Consider the following 23,640-nt stretch of genomic DNA (forward strand, 5'->3'; position numbering starts at 1 on the left):
AGTGGGCGGCACAAGAAAAAGGCTTCCGAGGTACTTATAGGAAAGTATGTACACGACAAGCAGTGTTCGAGAACTGGCTGCGATTGCAGACCCTTAATTATGGCGGACACACAAGAGTCCTTAGGGGCGCAACAACCTAGCAGTTAAATATTTCCATTTCAATTAACCGAATATTCTTGGTGAAATTTCAACGGTGCAATGCATACAAAGAGACTGTAGCCTATGTATTACGGAGGAGGGGTTTCAAATATCTGTCCGGTCATTCTTGTTTTTCTTGAGATTTTCCTCCGCTACCTCAGGCCAATACTGAGATAGTTCCTTTCTCTGTTCTCGCCCAGATGAGAGAGTTCTTGAAAATTTTGAAAAACGACATATTAGCGCCTTCAGCTGCTGGTAAAATATTTTATTTATACAACCAGTGTCAAATGTCTGACAATCATCAGCATCATTTTAGGCGAAATATAAAATCGTTACGTCAGGTTATTAAATCATGAATAATACACTGTCATCATATCGTATTGTAAACCGGTCGTCAATCTATCAATCTGAAAATGCAGCGGGTTCGGAAATCTCCGTTACAAGCTTCAAGAACTTGTAGAGGGAAATAAGTATACTATTGGCCATTAAAATTGCTACACCACGAAGATGACGTGCTACAGACGTGACATTTTACCGACATGAGGAAGATACTGTGATATGCAAATGATTAGCTTTTCAGAGCATTCACACAAGGTTGGAGCCGGTGGCGACATCAACAACATGCCGACACGAGGAAAGTTTCCAACCGATTTCTCATACACAAACCGCAGTTGACCGGCGTTGCCTGGTGAAACGTTGTTATGATGCCTCGTGTAAGGAGGAGAAATGCGTACCATCACGTTTCCGATTTTGATAAAGGTCGGATTGTAGCCTGTCGCAATGGCGGTTTATCGTATCGCGACGTTGGTCGAGATCCAATGACAGTTAGCAGAATATGGAATCGGTGGGTTCAGGAGGGTAATACGCAACGCCGTGCTGGATCCCGACGGCCTCGTATCACTGGCAGTCGAGACGACAGGCATCTTATCCGCATGGCTGTAACGGATCGTGCGGCAACGTCTCGATCCCTGAGTCAACAGATGGGGACGTATGCAAGACAACAGGCATCTGCACGAACAGTTCGACGGCGTTTGCAGTAGCATGAACTATCAGCTCGGAGACCATGGCTGCGGTTACCCTTGGCGCTGCATCACAGACAGGAGCGCCTGCGATGGTGTACTCAACGACGAACTTGGGTGCAAGAATGGCGAAACGTCATTTTTTCAGATGAATCCAGGTTCTGTTTACAGCATCATAATGGTTCATCCGTGTTTGGCGACATCGCGGTGAACACTCAGTGGAAGCATGTATTCATCATCGCCATACTGGCGTATTACCCGGCGTGATGGTATGGGGTGCCATTATTTACACGTCTCGGTCACCTCTTGTTCGCATTGACGGCACTTTGAACAGTGGACGTTACATTTCAGATGTGTTACGACCCGTGGCTCTACCCTTCATTCGATCCCTGCGAAACCCTACATTTCAGCAGGATAATGCACGACCGCATGTTGCAAGTCCTGTATGGGCCTTTCTGGATACAGAAAATGTTCGACTGCTGCCCTGGCCAGCACATTCTCCAGATTTCTCAACAATTGAAAACGACTGGTCAATGGTGGCCAAGCAACTGGCTCGTCACAATACGCCAGTCACTACACTTGGTGAACTGTGGCATCGTGTTGAAACTGCATGGGCAGCTGTACCGGTACACGCCATCCAAGCTCTGTTTGACTCAATGCCCAGGCGTATCAAGGCCGTTATTAGCGCCGGAGGTGGTTGTTCTGAGTGCTGATTTTTCAGGATCTATGCACCCAAATTGCGTGATAATGTAATCACATGTCAGTTCTAGTATAATATTTTTGTCCAATGTATACCCGTTTACCATCTGCATTTCTTCTTGGTGCAGCAATTTTAATGGCCAGTAGTGTACATAAATCGATGAGAATCACAACTACACAGTAACTGAGTCCAGAAACATTAACAACTGCCCTTCATTTGAACTGAACATTGCACCAAACGTTTCGGTAGCTACAGTGACGCTGATTTGCTTTCCCTGTTTCAAATCACATGTAGTTTTTTGTGGCAGTCTACTGCAAAAACAAAAAAGCTCCGGTCAAGGTATGTCGGTAGCCCCTTTCCTCTCGGCCTCCTATGCCCGAGTCTTTCTGGCCCGAGTGAAAGTCCAGCACTTTTTCTCACGAAAGAATTTCTGCAATAGGTGAATATGTTTCCATGAACTCGATCCTCTCAAATTCAACTCAGATTTTCTCAGGGTTCACACGTGTGCTTCACACAAAGACACGACTGCAACTTCTGTAAACACGTCACGAGGTGCAGTCGTAAGGAAGGAGTCATATGTTGGCACTGCGGGAACTACTGACGTCTTCGTTCTTGCCCTTACACCGGTTCCTGGAAACGCGTCCGACGTAGCACATATTTTTGGAACTGGAGACCATCTCTCCCCCTCTTGACTTTCACAACAAGTTTGCCTTAAAACAAATGAGGTATCCGACAGTGACAATAATTTCTTCAAATGGTGATAAATGAGGCGACAAGCTTGAAAAAGGGGAACCAGTCACCAACTGAGGCATCTGATTTTCACAGAAGCCATACTGTTGTAAAACGTCACCAAAGACGTCTTCATTCTCCAGAAGTGAAAAAATTGATATTATTCATTAGCGATTCCATACAGTCAAAGAGCTTAAGAACGTCGTGAGATGCGTTGGTTCGACGTATTCGTTATCTTGACGTGAGGGGAAGACTTAGTCAAATCACTTTATTGTAATAACTGTACTGGAGTTTGGAAGTAACGATGAAGACGTTACTAATGGATACAGAAGACGTTATTATGCATTGATTGCGGCCTCCAAGCGTGCTATTTCACCACCTAGCGAAAATAAGTGCTATGCTGAAGGAAATCGGTGAGAGAGCACTCGTTTATTGGACTTTCGACGCTTTCACGGCTAATAATAATTCTAATTGTTTTTTCTAGTTTTTTTAAGTTTATATGAATATCATGCTAGTAAGTCTGTATGAATACAACGATCGTGAAGCAGGTTGGCCCAATTAGAGGCGGAGTCTACTTGCACATTGCCACTGCAAACTCCGAAGTCTAAAACCGGATATTTCTTCGATTAATGCGCTGGCACTCTTACAGTCTGTCTAGCCGCCGAGCGTTACGTCTCATGTAATTATTTTCAATATACATTATTTCAATCTGCCCTGACAGGCCTGCACTAGCATGTCGCTTCCGGCGTTCGGGGAGGCGTGCTGTACCCCCACCGAAGACGCCCAGCGAATTAACGCCGAGGGCCGGTGTGCGGCCAGTGTTGCTGTTGGTTTCAGGCGATTTCTTACATCCGACTAGCTGGTACCCACTTCCTGCCTCAGTTACACGATTCGCAAACATTTCAAAAGGTTCTCACACTTTCACCTAGAATAACACTAGACGCAATAGGATGGGTTTCACAGATTCCGTTCCGGAGGGGAGGCCTGGCGAAAGAAAGGGCATCCGGCCACCCTCTACCAATTACATTGCCAAATCCAGATTAACACGCCGACCCTGCGAAGACACGCGATAAGACTAAGAAAATGAAGAACAAGAATGTATTCTACTTCGATATACAGGGTGGGCCAAATAAAAGTGGTCCGGAAGCGTGAATACGATTGGCCGTGATTGTGTGCACTTAACCACACCTCTGCAGTTTCTTCCAACAGGATGGAGCAACTGCCCATACAGCCGACGGAACCTTGGAGCACATTTACACAACCACCACCACTGACAGAGTTGTTAGCAGAGGTCAGTATGGTTGCGGTCGTTGCGGTCCTAGCTTGCCACCCAGGTCATACGCTCTGTCAGTATGCGGTTACTTTGTGAGGGTAGCCATCAAGTATAAAGTGTATCGCAACAACCCTCATACCCTCATAGCCTTTATGAGCTCCAGTAGAACATTTCGGATGACACTGCGGCAACAACTCGCCTCTTTATATCACGAACTTTCTTATTCTTCATTTTAAGAGAAGCAGAGCTATCTCGATATACAGGGTTTTCAGAAACTCCCGTTATGAACTTCTAGGACTTGAAGAGGGGAGTGGCTAGATAATATTTTGAGTTGGAACCCATGGCCGGAAACGTAGCGTTTCGTACTTCAACCACTTGAAAACATGTAGGTAACACGACAATTTTAATAAACAATTGATTATGCGCGACCCAGTACATTACTTGGTTTAGAATTCCGCTGGTTAATAATCAACGAAATTGCTCGACTATTCGTTGCCGATTTCTCCTCAACGTGATGCAGTACAACCTCTCCCAATTCGGGTGTGCGACGTCTCCTTGGAGGACCACAGTCACGGCTCCTGACGGTGAAGTTTCCCATTCTGGAAGCCGTTGCGTAACTATGGCTGAACGGGTATGCGATGCAGCCGGAAGTTGTAGAGAACGATCTTGATAAAGACGACAAACAGTTCTTCCAATATTGTGAGGTTCGTCAATCAAAAGGACCATGTCGGTGTATCTTCGAAACGTGTACTCAACTATGTTTGTGTAACACTCACAGCAGACACGTGACTGAGGCTAAGAATCAGACTTCAAATGACATCAGCCGGCCCGACATCAACCCCCCCCCCCCCCCCCACGAAGACTACCTTGTTGTACATCTATCTAGCAAACATGTTTGCAAACGGATGTAGCACTTAAAAGGTTCGTTTCCGGACATGAGTTCCTATTCAAAATATTATATACACTACTGTCCATCAAAATTGCTACACCAAGAAGAAATGTAGGTGATAAAAGGGTATTCATCGGACAGATACATTATACTAGAACTGACATGTGATTACATTTTCACGCAATTTGGGTGCATAGATCCTGAAAAATCAGCACTCAGAACAACCACCTCCGGCGCTAATAACGGCCTTGATACGCCTGGGCATTGAGTCAAACAGAGCTTGGATGGCGTGTACCGGTACAGCTGCCCATGCAGTTTCAACACGATGCCACAGTTCACCAAGTGTAGTGACTGGCGTATTGTGACGAGCCAGTTGCTTGGCCACCATTGACCAGTCGTTTTCAATTGTTGAGAAATCTGGAGAATGTGCTGGCCAGGGCAGCAGTCGAACATTTTCTGTATCCAGAAAGGCCCATACAGGACTTGCAACATGCGGTCGTGCATTATCCTGCTGAAATGTAGGGTTTCGCAGGGATCGAATGAAGGGTAGAGCCACGGGTCGTAACACATCTGAAATGTAACGTCCACTGTTCAAAGTGCCGTCAATGCGAACAAGAGGTGACCGAGACGTGTAAATAATGGCACCCCATACCATCACGCCGGGTAATACGCCAGTATGGCGATGATGAATACATGCTTCCACTGAGTGTTCACCGCGATGTCGCCAAACACGGATGAACCATTATGATGCTGTAAACAGAACCTGGATTCATCTGAAAAAATGACGTTTCGCCATTCTTGCACCCAAGTTCGTCGTTGAGTACACCATCGCAGGCGCTCCTGTCTGTGATGCAGCGTCAAGGGTAACCGTAGCCATGGTCTCCGAGCTGATAGTCCATGCTATTGCAAACGTCGTCGAACTGTTCGTGCAGATGCCTGTTGTCTTGCATACGTCCCCATCTGTTGACTCAGGGATCGAGACGTTGCCGCACGATCCGTTACAGCCATGCGGATAAGATGCCTGTCGTCTCGACTGCCAGTGATACGAGGCCGTCGGGATCCAGCACGGCGTTCCGTATTACCCTCCTGAACCCACCGATTCCATATTCTGCTAACTGTCATTGGATCTCGACCAACGTCGCGATACGATAAACCGCCATTGCGACAGGCTACAATCCGACTTTTATCAAAGTCGCAAACGTGATGGTAAGCATTTCTCCTCCTTACACGAGGCATCACAACAACGTTTCACCAATCAACGCCGGTCAACTGCTGTTTGTGTATGAGTTATCGGTTGGAAACCTTCCTCATGTCAGCACTTTGTAGGTGTCACCACCGGCGCCAAACTTGTGTGAATGCTCTGAAAAGCTAATCATTTGCATATCACAGTATCTTCCTCATGTCGGTAAAATGTCACGTCTGTAGCACGTCATCTTCGTGGTGTAGCAATTTTAATGTCCAGTAGTGTATAATTTGATATTGTTTTCGTTATCAGTTTCCATAATTATTCGTGTTAGCTATTGTTCTCAACGATGTACCGTAGCTCACTGAAGGAACAGAGCGCTCCTTGTGATTTAAAAAAAAGTGCAGGTCATTCCCGTTTTCAAGAAAGATTGTTGAACAGACGCACAAAACTATAGGGGGCCTGTCTCTTCGATGTCGGTGTGTTGAATAATTTTGAAACATATTTTTCGTTCGCATATTGCATTTCTGGAGACCGCAAATATCCTCTGTAGGAATCAACATGGGTTGCTAAAACAACGATCGTATGAAACCCAGCTCCCTCTGTTCGTCGATGAGACCTATACAGCAATATACACAGGCACCCAAGTCGATGACATGCTCCCAGACTTCCGTAAAATATTCGAATCAGTTCTGCAATGTCACCTTATGAATGAAATACGAACGTACGGAATATCACACCAACTGTGTGATTGCACTAAAGAGAGTCTAGCAGACAGAGCAGAGCATGGCACTGTCAAGGGTGAAAAGTCTTCAGGCTTAAAAATAACTTGGTGCGTGCCCCATGCCCGGGTCATAGGTCCATTAATTATCAAAATATATATAAATGACGAAGTAGAAAACGACGGAAGTTCCACAAGGCTTTCAGCGGATGATGCCGTTGTATACCTACCGGAATACAGGAAGACTTGCAGAGAATCTGCGCGTCGTGCAGATATTGGCAGTTGACCCTCACCATAAACAAATGTAACGTACAGCGCATAAACAGACAAAAAGACCCCCTATTCTATGATTACACACTTGCAGACCAATCTAAGCGTGTGCGTACGTTGTGATTTAAAGTGGAACGACCACATAAAGTTAATCGCAGATAAGACTGATGGCAGACTCAGCTTCTTTTGAAGAATTCTCAGCAGATGCAGTACATCCACAATGGAGATAACTAGCAAAAACCTCTTTCAGTCACCACTAGAATATTGCTCGTCAGTGTGGGGTCTGTACCTGACAGGATTTATGGAGGAAATAGAGAAGGTCCAAATAACAGGTACACGTTTCGTTACAGGTTCATTTAGTACGCGTGGAAGAGTCACACGGGCGCTCAGCCAACTCTACTGGCAGACGCTACAAGAGAGGTGTTCTGCGCCACGCCGTGGTGTACTCATATAGCTTCGAGCGCATACGTTCCTAGAGAAGTCAACCAATATATTGCTTCCTGCCATGTGCTTCTCGGGACAAGATATGAACGTAAAAGCAGAGTGATTCGAGCTCGCAAGGTGGCGTACCAACAATCGTTCTATCCGCGAACCATTCACGACTGGAATGGGAAGGGAGACGTTACTGTGGTACACAAAGTACCCTCCGCCGCAATCCGTAAGGCAGCTTGTAAAGTACAGAGGCAGATGAATGTGTAGATGTCGATTGTTTTTCTTTTTAGGATTCCATACCTCTATCGATGAAACCAGAACGCTTGTAAGATCACTGTCTCGTCCAACTGTCTGTCTGTCCGACTGTTGAAAACCTTTCTTCTAAGGAATAGGTTGACATCAACTTGAGATTTATGTGACACACTAAAGTCTACGGTTCCCTGGCGGTGTAAGGAATTGAAGCTTCTAAGTCAATCCATACAAGAGATACGGCCATATATGATGGTTGTCCAGAAAGTAAGTTCCGATCGGTCACGACATGGAAACCACTGCGAAAATCCGGTAAAGCTTTTTACAGATGTGCTGGGCAGTGTCTCTAGTATGCCCGTATATCGTGTCGCGTCGCTCTTTTCAGTTTTGAGCGAACAGTGAGCATGTAAAGATGCGTAGGGAATGGAATCTCCCGCCAATTATGAGGGCCTCGTTAGAGATTTCGCCTGTGTCATGCAGCCCACATAACACAACTGTCGAGCAGTTCCTTCTTCATGCCAATTCTCGGCATCACACTGCAGGGGCAATGAAGATGCTCCTGCAGTGTCTTGATGAGAAGTGTTTGATCACCCACAATACAGTCCGTAATTGGCTCCCCCTGAGTCTCGTCTCTGCTCACAAGAACCGCTGGCTATGAAGACAAAAATTTTCCGCAGACAACGAGCTGCAGACCAGTGCAGATAACTGACTGAAAGCACAGGCGGCTGCTTTCTATGGCGATGATATTGGGAAGTTGATACAACACTACGACAAAACTCGAAGTTGGAGCGCGCAACTATGTAGAGAAGTAGGAAAGTAGGAGGAAGGTGCACCTAACTGTTGCAAATAAAACGTTTCTGGTTTTCACTGTGGTTTCCATCCGGCGACCGGTTGGAACTTACTTTCTGGAAAATCCTCGTGTCACATATTTTGATACAAACTCACTAATCAAAACCTATGGGATCTGTTGGCCTAGAATCATGAAATTCGGCAAGGAGCAACGTTTCACAGTAAAATTAAACCAAAAAATCCGAAAATTGTTTCTTTGTAACTACATCACACGACAACTTTTATTTGTTATTCCGATTGTCTGTTTGTCCCTCAGTCTATTAAGACACCTTTTCCTCAGCAACGACTAGATGTATCAAGTGCAATTTATTTCACATACTAATGTATATGGTCCCATTAGTAGTGCAAAAGTTAAGTTTCTAAGTTAAGCCAATGCAATCAAAAATATGACCAATTATATCACGTACTTTGATATTCGCAAACTCACTCATTAAAACCTACAGGTTACTATTTGGCAATAAGTAAGATTGCACAGCAAAAGTAACGGAAAAAATACAAAAAATGTTAATTTGTAATTATATCAGAAGAAAAAAGTTTCATTTGTCATATGTTATGCTACTTCAAACTTAAAATTAAGACATTCATAAAAGCACTGGAATTTCCGGGACCGACGCGTTTCCACTATTAATGTCGATAACAGCCAAGAAACGTCGAGGTTCTTGATCCCCGCGTCGATGAACTCTCGATGTACATAACTACGTTTGTACTGAAACTTCAGAGTGGGAGTCCTGCTCGCATCTGGCCAATTTTGATTTTAAGTAGCCTCTCCAACACTACCAGCGGTTCATGAGTTCACCTTAAAAACATTCATTTATTTTCCTTTCGTCCTGTAAATAACGCGTATCGGTGTGGTTTGTTTCGTTGTTATTCTAGGGTGAAAGTGGCTAATGCGTTTCCTTCCCATGTACCCTTTCTTCACCGAAAACGCGACACACGTAAGTTGAGTTGTTTATTCCTACGCTTCCATATAGTTTTGCTTTTTACAGCAGACGGATAGCTTTTAACTCTTTCGTGATCGATGGGATACGTGTGTCCCACTAAATTAATATGTAGTTTTGAGCGTTTGGACGTCTACACTTCTTATCTGTCTATTGCTAGCACGTTACGAGATGTTTTCGGAACTCCGAGAAAAATACCACGGACCGTTGCGTGGTTGTATAAAAGGCTGCGAGCCATCAAATGGTCTGTTTATAGGTGGCTCAGCACGTTTGTTTCACAAAAATCAGATCGAATTACCATCTTCTCCACTCGAAGGATGTCTGTAGTAACCAATTGTGTTTCCTTGCCAGCCGCTGTGGTCGTGCGGTTCTAGGCGCTTCAGTCAGGAACCTCGTGACTGCTACGGTCGCAGGTTCGAATCATGTCTCGGGCATGGATGTGTGTGATGTGCTTAGGTTAGTTAGGTTTAATTAGTTCTAAGTTCTAGGGGACTGATGACCTAAGATGTTAAGTCCGATAGTGCTCAGAGCCATTTGAACCATTTTGTGTTTTCTTATACATCACAGACAGTTTTCTGAAACATTCCTGCATATCACAGTAATACTGTCTGTTGGTACAGAATTTGCATGTAGTAGGATGTATATGCCCCAGAAAATTTGATAGATTATAGAAAACATTGGCGTGTGGTATATCAAAGCCATCTTAAAATGTTATGTTCAAGAATCGTGTGCAATATCTCATGATGTATGTAAAATAAATTTTAATCAGGAAATGGTTAAGTGCGGAGTGCATGATATGTATCTTTAAGTAATTCCATTATTGATGACTTTTTTTGCCATATGGCATCTTAAATATGTAACCCAAAGGGAGCTGAGAAGTCTCAGGTCTGCGGTTGTTTAAAAAGCACAGCTGTGGCGTACCTTTACATCTACATCTACGTGATTACTCTGCTATTCACAATAAAGCGCCTGGCAGAGGGTTCAATGAACCAACTTCAAGCTATCTCTCTACCGTTCCAATCCCGAATGGCGTGCGGGAAAAATGAGCACTTAAATTTTTATGTGTTAGCCCTGTTTTCTCTTATTTTACCATGAAGATTATTTCTCCCAATGTAGGTGGGTGCCAACAGAATGTTTTCGCAACTGTAGGAGAAAATTGGTGTTTGAAATTTCATGAGAAGAACCCGTCGCAACGAAAAATGCCTTTGTTTTAATGATTGCCATTCCAATTCAAGTATCATGTCTGTGACACTGTCTCCCCTACTTCGCAATAACACAAAATGAGCCGCCCTTCTTTGAACTTTTTCAATTATATCTGTCAGTCCCACATGATGTGGATCCCACAGCGCACAGTCGAGAATAGGGATACAAGCGTGGTGTAAGCAGTCTCTTTAGTAGACCTGTTGCACCTTCTAAGTGTTCTTCATGCACAGATGAAATTAATAAAACAGTTAGCTCCTGGGGTTGTAAGCTAGACCACAAAAGAGAGAAACTGGAATAATACTGTAGTGGTAAGATTCAAACAGTGTAAATTCACCGTAAAGAACAGATGAGAAAGGTTGGATATGACTGCTGTGGAAGGCACAAACAAACAGCCTGTTCAACGGATCTGTCGTTCCTCTACCAGCGCTTGCATTTCTCGGGATTCGTGCTGAGAACGCGAGGTGACAAAATGAAGCAGTGGTAAATCTCAGTGGGAGTGTGGCTGCACTCGTATCCGACCAGCTGGAGTGGAAAGGAAGTCAGCGTCATACGACAAGAGGAGACAGACCGCAGTGAATTCCTTCCGAGTAACAGCAGACTAGATGTGCTAATCCGCTGCTTAGCGACCAACTTCTCTGGCGCCCGCCTCGTTTTAATTTAATTGCTGGAGAGTTCTGACATGCTTCGCGACACCGCCTGTGCACGGCGAATATCTCCTACTGTAGTAGCTTGCAGTCCTCCGTGAGAGAAAGGCTGTAGAGTAAAGTCTCGTGGCTCCTCGGTAGCTAAGTAGTGCAGTTACAACGGATCTTCTCGAAATAATGTTATAGCCGTTTCCATGTGGTATGGATTTCAGTTCTTCTTCCATCTGGGCAAATTGCACCTAATGGATACCTACTATATTAAATGAATTTCGTTGTAAAGGCTTTAGTAAATAGGCCCTCAAGCACCATGCAACTAAAATTTATTTGTCCAGGGGAATTACGCCCATACTGAGATATTTGAGTACAAATTCTGTTTAACATCTGATTTATGGCACATTCTATAACTGCACAACTTCATTTGTTCCAGTACAACTGTTGTATTGAATAATGTAGTTATAATATTCTTCTCCGTCTGTGTAACTATTTATTTATTTATTTATTTATGCATTTATTTTACCTGGCAAGATTAGGGCCTTCAGGCCCTCTCTTACACCTAACCAGGCATACTCAGATTGAACGAGTTACAGTTACTAAATAACATTAAGAACATTTAACGTATTATGCAGTATTGATGTCAAACGAAAAAAATTTGAGATTATAACAGTAGTACAATGATAGTTATAACAATAAAAATAATTATAACAATCAACGATAATAATGATAATAATAATGATAATAGTAATAATAATAATAATAATAGTGACTAAGTATATGAAAGTAAACATACATTTCTTTTGTGAATGTCAGTTAGTTGGGAATTTTCTCGTTATATTCTTGCAGCTTGTGAGTTATTCGCATCGAGCAGAGACATAAGACGATAGAATGGGGTGAAAGAGATATATAAGAGGTGGATAGGTTTGAGGAAGAGAAAAAGAATGGTAAAATTCGAAGCTGTGATGGAGAGAAGAAAGAAAGAGATGTTAGGGGCACAACAATGGTGGCTATACCGTCCCTAATATGTAAGTTTTGAGTTCCCTCTTGAATGTTGAGTAGTTCTGGATAAGACGCAGATCACAGGGGAGTGCGTTCCATAGTCGTATGGCTGAGATGGAGAATGACACGGAGAAAGATTTTGTGTTATGTAAAGGTACAGCCAAGATGATAGACGTATCCGATCTGGTATTGCGATTGTGGAATGATGATAGATGTTTAATGTGAGAAGATAAGTATTGAGGGCACCAGTGGCTAAGAAATCGATGAAGTAAGCACATCGTGTGGAGATCGCGTGCCTTATGTGGGCGTATCCAACCTAGCTGGGAGTATGAAGGACTGATATGATCATACAACCGAATATTGCACACGTATCTGACGCAAGCATTCATCACTAGCTCGAGGCATCTAGAATTTTCACTATTCGTGCCGTGTTGAACTACATCGCAGTAGTAAAGATTAGGCAAGACTAGTGTTTGGACTAATTTTTGTTTAACATGGGTTGGAAATATTTTTCTAAATTTTTGAATTGCATGTAGGGAGGAGAGCGATTTCCGGCAAGCTGTGACTGTTTGTTCTTCCCAGTTTAGGTGTTCATCCAAGATTATTCCAAGGTCTTTTACTGTTTTTTGGTATGGTAGTTGGGTACGATTGAGGAGTATTTTAGGGACCGTTTCGCGAAAGTACCGGCTGATTAACTTTGGATGAGATATAAGTGTGACCTGGGATTTCTTGGGGTTTAGTTTCAGACCTAGGTTTTGTGCCCATCGAGAAACAGAGCAAAGATCTGCGTTCATACTCGCTACTGCGCCAGCAATGTTTTTGGGGCTTGCACTTATGTACAGTTGGATGTCGTCAGCATATAGATGGTAGCTGCAGGAGTGAATCACTGAAGAAATATCATTAATATACAGTGAGAAGAGTAGTGGACCAAGGACGGAGCCTTGGGGAACTCCAGAGTGCACGCTTTTCCATGATGACTTTTCCGACCCACAAACAACTTGTTGACTTCTGTTTTTGAGGTAGCTGTCGAACCAGTGTATTGCGCTGATTGAGAAATTCAGCTGTTTCATTTTAATTAGTAATATATCGAAGTCAACTGTGTCAAAAGCCTTGCTAAAGTCAAGCAGTGTTAGGATAGTAGCTTCACGTCTGTCCATAGCATGTTTAATGTCATCAGTTACTTTGATTAATGCAGTTGCTGTACTATGGTGCTTTCGAAAGCCTGACTGATATTCGTCATGGATGTTATGAGTTTTGAGGTAATCCGTCAGCTGTTCATGGACGATGTATTCTAGGGCTTTAGATATTGCAGGTAGTATGCTGATCGGCCTGTAGTCACCTGGCGACTTAGGGTTGTCAGTCTTGGGTATAGGCTGGATTAAACTTTGCTTCCACTCAGTAGGATATATACTACTGACAAGAGACAGGTTGAAGATGTCAGTGATAATTGGAATAATAGTGGCTACGACGTTTTTAATCATGCCAATGCTCACTCCATCATTTCCTACTGCCTCGGAAGAGATTCTCATAATTGCCTTGTGTACTGTGCCGGTAGTGACATGTTTTAGGAAAAACTTGTCTCTCAAGAGATTGATATCTTGGGGCTGGTAATTTGTCGCTGCGTGGCAGATTACAGCTGTTGAGAAGAAATCGTTTAATTCTTCTGCAGACGCTTGATAAACAGCGTCATATCTTCGCTTCCCTATACCGAAACTGCGCAGCTTTTTCCACAGTGCAGCAGGTTTTGATATGCCGCATACGACAGAGCGGGCATGTCTGATTTTGGCATTTCTCACGCTTTGCTTCGTTCTGTTTCGGAGTTTCCTATAAGCTTCGTACGCCTCGGGAGTTGGGTTACGCTCTAAGGCCCTGTGTGCAGCATCACGTTTATTCATTAACTGGCGTAATGCAGTGGTGAGCCATGGAGCAGGAGCTCTAACGAAACGCTGCATGTTTTTATGCCATACACGTTTAGCCACCTTTTATTTACGAAGCCTGCTCAATGGCTTTTAATACATGTTTGTTATATCCGTATAATAGATGTACTGAACGATGTGTTGCATTACTCCGCAGAAAGCGATGTTTTTTATGTTTACGTATCTAAAAATATATTCCTCTCTTACTATCTTGTTAATTATTATCTTAAATGTTAATTATACTTACCAGGGTATTATTAGTTAACGTCTTTAAACCCAGAGAATTTGGCGGTATCTTTATATGAAACACAAAAATACAGAGTATTCCAGGAGGAAAGGTGTGTATATTCAGGGATATGAGAGGAACGATCATCCGAAGCAAAAAACTCCTTATGGACATGTGGCCTATTCCGAATGCTCCCCGAGACAGAACAAATTCAGTGTACTTATTATTATTATTATTATTATTAGAGTTATCGGTGCTCACGTATGTGTCTTACCCACCCAGCTGATGAAGCCACATTTAAAAGGAATGGAATCATCAACACACGTAATAATCATTGATGGCTGCAGGAAAATCCACACGCTATAGTGAAAGCCTATTTCACCATCGTTTTTCGTTCACTGTTGGTGCAGCATGATCGGTAACATATTGACAGGTACAGTCGTTTTAGAAGAACGAATACCGAGACAGAGTTAACTGTGTTTTTAGGAAAATTCTTTTTTGGAACACATTGAGGACCGTCCTTTGGCCACCCAGACTGCAATGTCCTTCCAGTTTAACGGAGCCGCCCCCCCCCCCCCCCCTTCCCACACATTTTACCAGACGTGTGAAGGAACATGTCAGCCGCACTCATCCTAATGGTTGGATTGGTCGTAGTAGTGCAGTTAACTGGTCAAAGAGGTAGCTAGACTTACACCATTAGGTTTTAGTTTATGGGGTTGGATGAAGTCTGAAGTGAACAAACAAAAGGTGAATACGCAAGATGAATTGCTTGGTCGCACCAAGGACGCCGGTGTCTTCATTATCGAACGTGCCAAAGCACTCAGACAAGTAAGAGTGCACAAAGACACTACTGGACATTAAAATTGCTACACCACGAAGGTTACGTGCTACAGACGCGAAATTTAACCGACAGGAAGAAGATGCTGTGATATGCAAATGATTAGCTTTTCAGAGCATTCACACAAGGTTGGCGCGGGTGGCGACACCTACAACGTGCTGACACAAACAGCAGTTGACCGGCGTAGCCTGGTGAATCGTTCTTGTGATGCCTCGTGTAAGGAGGAGAAATGTATACCATCACGTTTCCGCCTTTGATAAAGGTCGGATTGTAGCCTATCGCAAATGTGGTTTATCATATCGCGATATTGTTGCCCGCGTTGGTCGAGATCCAATGACTGTTAGCAGAATATGGAATGGGTGGCTTCAGGAGGGTCATACGAAACGCAGTGCTGGATCCCAACGGCCTCGTATCACTAGCAGTAGAGATGACAGACATCTTATCCCCTTGGCTGTAACGGATCGTGCAGCCACGTCTCGATCCCTGAGTCAACAGATGGGGACGTTTGCAAGAGAACAACCATCTGCACGAACAGTTCGACGGCGTTTGCAGTAGCATGAACTATCAGCTCGGAGACCATGGCTGCGGTTACCCTTGGCGCTGCATCACAGACAGGAGCGCCTGCGATGGTGTACTCAACGACGAACTTGGGTGCAAGAATGGCGAAACGTCATTTTTTCAGATGAATCCAGGTTCTGTTTACAGCATCATAATGGTTCATCCGTGTTTGGCGACATCGCGGTGAACGCTCAGTGGAAGCGTGTATTCATCATCGCCATACTGGCGTATTACCCGGCGTGATGGTATGGGGTGCCATTATTTACACGTCTCGGTCACCTCTTGTTCGCATTGACGGCACTTTGAACAGTGGACGTTACATTTCAGATGTGTTACGACCCGTGGCTCTACCCTTCATTCGATCCCTGCGAAACCCTACATTTCAGCAGGATAATGCACGACCGCATGTTGCAAGTCCTGTACGGCCTTTCTAGATACAGAAAATGTTCGACTGCTGCCCTGGCCAGCACATTCTCCAGATTTCTCACCAACTGAAAACGATTTGTCAATGGTGGCCGAGCAACTGGCTCGTCACAATACGCCAGTCACTACACTTGATGAACTGTGGCATCCTGTTGAAGCTGCATGGGCAGCTAGCTGTACCTGTACACGCCATCCAAGCTCTGTTTGACTCAATGTCCAGGCGTATCACGGCCGTTATTATGGGCAGAGGTGGTTGTTCTGGGTACTGATTTGTCAGGATCTGTGCACCCAAATTGCGTGAAAATGGAATCACATGTCAGTTCTACTATAATATGTTTGTCCAATGAATACACGTTTATCGTCTGCATTCCTTCCCTGGTGTAGCAATTTTTATGAACATTAGTGTACATTAAAGTTGAGTGGGGGTATTCGAACGTTTATTGTGAACTGTACAACAGTTGTAATGTGACGCGTACAATAACTCTTGCAAATATGTTAAAATACGTGTTTTTTATTGATGTCTTGTAAAACATAAGTTATAATGGTTACGAAAGTTTGTACATGTGTACAATGGCAAAGCTCATAGTGTATTGAATAATACAGAAATTAAATAATAGTTCACATTAAATGTGTTCTATCTCGGAAGCCATTCGGAATAGGGCATATGTCCATATCAAGTGTTTTTGCTTCTGATCATGGTTCCTTCCATATCCCTGAAATTGACCATTCCTCCTGGGACGTCCTGTATACTGTACAATCTTGACTTCAGTTGCAGTTTTGACAGTATAAAAGGACCAATATTGTTAAAGTGTAATTATTCCTTACATACTTTTTGATTTATGATCATCTGACGAAGGTGATTCCAAAATGCTTCATGGATATGGAGAATAAATGAAAATATAGACCGAAATAAAAAATAAAAACTGGGAGACGAAAACACAGTAGTTAACAAACGCTGAGAAACGTCAGCCCGTAATGCCGCAATAATCGTTCTCGTCAAGTGAAATCTCCAACTTCCCGTCCTCTCCAGGGCTGACATATCGCAGCTTTCTTTTAATTAAACTAACTGCGGTCATTTGCGGCGAAGAATTTACCTATTGCCTGTAACTGATCCTCATACGAACTTTTGTCACTGAGTATTACTATGATCACTTCACACTTATTATTTATCAGCAGTAACTCATCTTCTTTCATTCTGTTTTAGCGATTTGTAATGTATGATGGGAAAAAAGTGGTAGGGCTCAGTCTGTCCGCTGTTGTTCGTCTCATCAGAGTGTTGGGTGGTGTGCTTGCAGGAAGTACATCCGAAATGTCACGAGCCCTGCTGATGCTGTGTCCCGCCCTCCTGGTCCTGCTGGCGTGTCTTCAGCGGGCCGCCGCAGACGACGTCATCATGGAGAAGAGGGTAAGTCGCTGTATGCTGTAACAACACAACAAAAATCTGGTGCTAATTATGAACGTTAAGAGATCAGCGAAAACACTGTAATCAAAGGAATGGACACTTAGGAAAACAGAAGTTTCTTTAAGAACAAACAAACCAAGGAAGAAGTTCAGTCATAGGGAGTGGGACTCGTATAACTTCCAGCAGAGGGTTTTTTTACCTTGGGGCAGCTGGCTAGCGGTGTCTATCGTACTGTTGACTCACTCTGCTAGCAACAACAACTTAAAAAGGGTTGGTTGCTGAGTGTAACTTTGTAAAGGGAACTTTACATACAGGATGCATCAAATTCTTTAGTATTTCTCATAAGTATCACAGTAGCAGTCAGGATTCTACAAGATATTTACATCTCAAAGGGACATCTGAATAGCACGATCATCCACAAAATTCATTAAATTTTGGAATTAAAAATAAATAAAGCATTGGAAATATTTTTTATTATATACAGATGAAAGCCACACATAACTACTACTTTTCTACATAGTTGCCATTTAAATTAACGCACTTATCGTAGCGATAGACGAGCTTGGAAATTCCTTCGTCGTAAAATTCGGCTAAGGAATTTCCAAGCCCGTCCACCGCTACGATAAGTGCGTTAATTTAAATGGCAACTATGTAGAAAAGTAGTATTTAAGTGTGGCTTTCATCTGTATATAATAAAAAAATTATCCAATACTTTATTTATTTTTAATTCCAAAACGTAATTTACTTTGTGGATAGCCCTCGTACTTAACATCTTTAAAGAAACGTAAGAAGCGGTCATGGTGCACTGTGGTTGAATAGCAAGTAAAACTAGCAAGACGGGACGAAAAATGTCACTTGGAATGAGTTCTGGCAAAAACTATGGGACGTGACTACAATTGCTTTGACCACATTGTACTATAGAGAGGTTAGTTAAGCATACATGAACTGAAATTACATCTGCTCGGCAATGGATAAGCAGTCACAATTCTGTCGTCCACTCATGATTTAAACAGAAGCGGATAGCTGAATTAACGGAACGACAGCCGCGGTTCCACGACTTCCGTGAAGCTTGCTTGACAAGCTCGGCTCAGTCCTAGCATCCTTTTAACGACGCTATGTTTATCAAATTGTGGGCAATTCAATATTCAGAGATGTCCGATCGTCGGACACGAATCCCATTAAATATTTATAGAGCATTTATATTTATGGGCGCCTATAGAGGCAGCATGACTCAATATTTCTACAAGGGACTTCCAACGACTTGTTGAGTCCATGCCACGTCGGGCTGATGCACTACGCCGGGAAAATGGACTTTTGCCATCTCGTTGTAAAACTGTATAGCCATTGCCTCATAACCACAGTAGGGGTATTCATAAGGTACTATTGACTGATCTCTTGCAGTTGTTTATGTCATTTACAAAGACCGTTCTCATCTTTACTCTATCACGCTTGTGTAAGTAGCAAAATATGAAACCAGTCCCTCAGTTAATTTGACAGATTCTGACAGACTAGTTTCAAACTGGCCAATCCCATTCTGAGTTACGCTGAAATTATTAAGGAGACTCGCAGCGGTTTCCTTGTCTCATGGGCTCTCCCTCTACAATCCGCAGCCGTGGTCTAGTGGTTAGCTCTGCTGCCTCTGGATCACGGGGTCCCGGGTTCGATTCCCGGCCGGGTCGCGGATTTTCTCTGTCCGGGAATTGGGTGTTATCCTTATCATCTCATCATCAGAGATGTGGCGAGAGCGGAATTGGAAAGATTGGGAACTTGTACGGACGATAAGAGCACGACGTTGAGCGCCCCACAAACCAACATCATCATCATCTCCGTGTACACACTACAGGCTATACAAGATAGCCAAGAGAAGAAAGACTTCAGAAACAGAGTTTCTTTAAGAAGACAGTTCCATTGGTACTAAATGTAGACAGAGAGATCGATGTTTCTGGAAAGGTATATAAGTACACCAGACAAAAAATTAGTCTTCGCAGGAGACTGATATTGCCAGCCTTGGTCATGGCCTCAGTTCAGCGAGGAACAGAGTCCATAGGTATCTTGAAGTATGTAATCCCAACTGAAACCACTCACTGATGATCAGATGCTGCACAGCTACCACATTGCGAGGATGTTGACAGCTACGTGTTACCAAGTTAAGGCGGGCTAATGTCAAAATTATGGTAGAGTGAAAGTTGGGAGCCAGAACGAAAAGTGTTACTACCGTAGCACAAAAAAGGCGAATATGTACTGGGCGGAATTAGGGGTGTAGTAGAATGGAACTAGCTTTTCGATTTATCTGACAGCTTCAAAGACATTAAAATCAAAACGTTTTGACATGCTCAAGCTTTTGCACGAGTTAACCCTATTGCCTCAGCACTTTGAGCTCTCTTAAACCCATCTCCGTTACATATATGGTGAGGGGTGTAAGAGGAAATAGTCTGATGTACATCTACTATAGAAAGTTCCCGAGAGTGGGGGTGCACCTGTAATAGGAAATATCGCAGAGTGGGGATGGATGCATCCTAATCTTTAATGACATGTTGTGACAAATGCCATGTTGGATGCCATGACCGCAGGTGTCGTGTTATACGACATGACATCAGGTATCATGTTATTTTACTTGACATCATGCAGTATATTATATCACATGGATACTAACAAGTAGAAAAGCGCGAATATCTCAAAATGTTTTGATTTAAATGTCTTTGAAGCTACCAGATTACGAGAGCTTCTGTGCGTTCAGACACGCAGTAAAGAATTACTAAATTCGTCTAAAGTAGTTCCTCGGTCCTCGCCGGAAACGGCTGCTGGCACTGGTAAGACCTGCAGTGTCACGTGCTGTGACGTACCCGCAACGGCCTGCCTTTCCCGTGGGCCTTCATGGGGCCGTTGCGACGACAGCGAGTGACGCAGAGAGGGAAATGACGGCACTAGCAGGGGTGGGCGGTGCGTCAGCGGGTGAGTGGCTGCTCATCGGTCAGACAGCGGGAGAGCGAGCCTTAACGGTGGCGATGCGGCGGCGAGCAGGTGAGCTGGAGAGCGGGTGAGCAGGTGCTGCGTCACGCACCCTGGCCGCAGCGTGGCACCGCGCAGGCCTAACGCAGTTTGCACGCGGCCGCCACAACCGCACTGGGCACAAAGCCACTGCTACACACCTCACACCGCCTCCCTTACCAATCACACATTCTCATTTAGGCAAAGAGGGCGTACACCTCCGCCGATAGTATCCTGAAATTGGGAAACGTCTACTTACTTTCAAGGCAATTTGAAAATATTCCTTGTCATCTACGGTCCTTCGTGTAAATTTTTAATGGGAAATTGCGAATAAAATCCATATTGATTATACAGGGTGAAAAGTATTTAAACCGACAAACTCTGGGAGGTTGTAGGGGACATCAAAACAAATATTTTTCCCTAATGTCATTTTTTCCTATGGGGAGTATTTAAACCGGTAGAGGAAGATTTCTCTGGCGGCAAATTAATTAAACCAACAAATACTTTTCCATTTTTTATGACCAAGAGACAACACATTAACACAACTCAATTTCAATTACAGTAGATTTTCAAAAATGCCTCCATTGACACGTAAACAAAGGTTACACCGTCGGGTCATGTTCTGTCTGACAAGGGCAAAAACCCCAGGAGTATCCCTAATTGTTCCTGCTGCTGCTACCATCCGGGTAACCAGATCCTCTTATGATGTAACAGGAGTTGAGTAAACAAGGTTGCGCATCTCTTCCTACACAAAAAAAGTCGAGAGGGGACATTTAAACACTTTTCACCCTGTATTACTTGCCCACAGAACTGATATTTCTTCAGTGACATTAACATCGTCATTTTATCGTTGCAGGATATGGACTCGCCGTTCCTCAATCGACTGTTTGAAGCAAAAATGAAGAGACCCTTCTGCAACGCCTTCACTGGTCAGTACAAAACTCCCTAAAACCAACATAGTACTTCTTCAATCAATGAAGCAGAAACAATGTTATTTTGTTGCTCTGGTAGTTTATATCTTGCTCACTTTTCATAATATGATTAGTGTATTGACGAGCACAGCAAAGTGAAGAGTAGGTTTGTGCCATTTCTCGCGTATTTACATGTCGCCAATCTCACTACCTGTGACTAGAATGTAGTGCAATACAGCTCAAACGAAAAACTTTTTCACATCCGTTACTTACAAGGGAGCCTCCCCATCGCACACCCCTCAGATTTAGTTATAAGTTGGCATAGTATACAGGTCTTGAAAAACTGAACACAGATCAATGGAGAAAACAGGAAGAAGTTGTGTGGAACTATGAACAAAATAAGCAAAATATACAAACTGAATATTCCATGCTCAAGATAGGCAACATCAAGGCTCATATGAGCTCAGGAGCGCCGTGGTCCCGTGGTTAGCGTGAGCAACTGCGGAACCAGAGGTCCTTGGTTGAAGTCTTCTCCCGAGCGAAAAGTTTACCTTCTTCATTTTCGCAAATTTATGATCTGTCCGTTCGTTCACTGACGTCTCTGTTCACTGTAATAAGTTTAGTGTCCGTATTTTGCGGCCGCACCGCAAAACCGTGCGATTAGTAGACGAAAGGACGTGCCTCTCCAATGGGAACTGAAAACATTTGATCGCAAGGTCATAGGTCAACCGATTCCTCCACAGGAAAACACGTCTGATATATTCTATACGACACTGGTGACGGCATGTGCGTCACATGACAGGAATATGTTGTCGACCCACCTAACTTATACACTTGGCGAATGGGTTAAAAGATTCTTCTACCTTGCCCGATTTAAGTTTTCTTGTGGATGTGATAATTACTCCCAAAAACGTGTTGAAAACATAAGAGTTCGTCACATAAACTGCAACAAATGAATGCAACAATTTCACAGTCGCACAGTTTTCCCTGTGCTCTGTCAAAATATATGTTTTTAACATTTCCAAATTTTTCCGTGTGTAGGCCGTCAAATCCTGCATGTGTCCAAGAAAATCTGAACATGTCCTGGAATGAGCGAAGTTGATTATGTGTGAGTGCGTGATCTTTAATAACTGTCTGAAAATAAAAAATTAAAATTTTCACTCTAGGGAATACTTGAACCAAGGACCACTCGTTCTGCAGCTGCAGGGAAAATTTGAACCAAAGACCTCTCGTTCTGCAGCTGCTCACGCTAACCATAGGACCACGGCGCTCCTGAGCTCAGAGTCTCCTTGATGTTACCTATCTTGCGCATCGGCTACTCAGTTTGTATATTTTGCTTATTTTTATCATAGTTCCACACAACTTCTTCCTGTTTCCTCGATTGATCTGTGTTCAGTTTTTCAAGGCCTATCCAGGGGGTGTGATGGGGAGATTCCCTTGTTAGTTACGTGGGCAGTTAATGTGACTAGTATTTTGTCCGATGAGCTTGCTCTTCAACACGCACTCCCGCGTCTTCTGAGTGTAGTGAGGAAGTGTCGGCTGATGGCAGTGTGTTCGGTGTTGCAGGGTGCGGCAAGAAGCGGTCGGACGAGAGCGTGGGCACTCTGCTGGAGATGAACTCTGAGCCGGCCGTGGCGGACCTCAGCCGGCAGATCCTGTCCGAGGCCAAGCTGTGGGAGGCCATCCAGGAGGCGCGCGCAGAGCTGCTCGCCCGTCGCCGCCAGCACGAGGTGCGTACCGCCTCCACTCATTTAGACTGGAGCGCCGAAAAACTGGCATAGGCATGCGTATTCAAATACGGAGATATGTAAACAGGCAGAATACGGCGCTGCGGTAGTTAAAGCCTGTGTAAAACAACAAGTGTCTGGCGCAGTAGTTAGATCGGGTACTGCACTAAAATGGCAGGTTCTCAAGATTTAAGTGAATTTGAACGTGGTGTTATAGTCGGCTCACGAGCGATGGGACACAGTATCTCCCAGGTAGCGACGAAGTGGGGATTTTCCCATACGACCATTTCACGAATGTACCGTGAATATCAGGAATCCGGTGAATCATCAAATCTCCGACATTGCTGCGGACGGAAAAAGATCCTGTCAAGAACGGGACCAACGACGACTGAAGAGAATCGTTCAACGTGACAGAAGTTCC

At 43.8% G+C, this 23,640-nt stretch overlaps 1 protein-coding gene across 1 annotated transcript in view; it reads left to right on the plus strand.

Annotated features, from left to right (window-relative positions):
• The window catches only part of LOC126304998 (cardioactive peptide), a 320,460-nt gene that overhangs the window by 285,933 nt on the left and 10,887 nt on the right, over positions 1–23,640 (plus strand). The window contains exons 2-4 of the mRNA XM_049992007.1: positions 17,487–17,596; positions 21,438–21,510; positions 23,059–23,222. Coding sequence (XP_049847964.1) covers positions 17,501–17,596; positions 21,438–21,510; positions 23,059–23,222 — 333 coding nt within the window. The 5' untranslated portion in view covers positions 17,487–17,500. The remainder of the gene's footprint in view (positions 1–17,486; positions 17,597–21,437; positions 21,511–23,058; positions 23,223–23,640) is intronic.

This window comes from Schistocerca gregaria, chromosome 1 (assembly GCF_023897955.1).
Source record: "Schistocerca gregaria isolate iqSchGreg1 chromosome 1, iqSchGreg1.2, whole genome shotgun sequence".
NCBI lineage: Eukaryota > Metazoa > Arthropoda > Insecta > Orthoptera > Acrididae > Schistocerca > Schistocerca gregaria.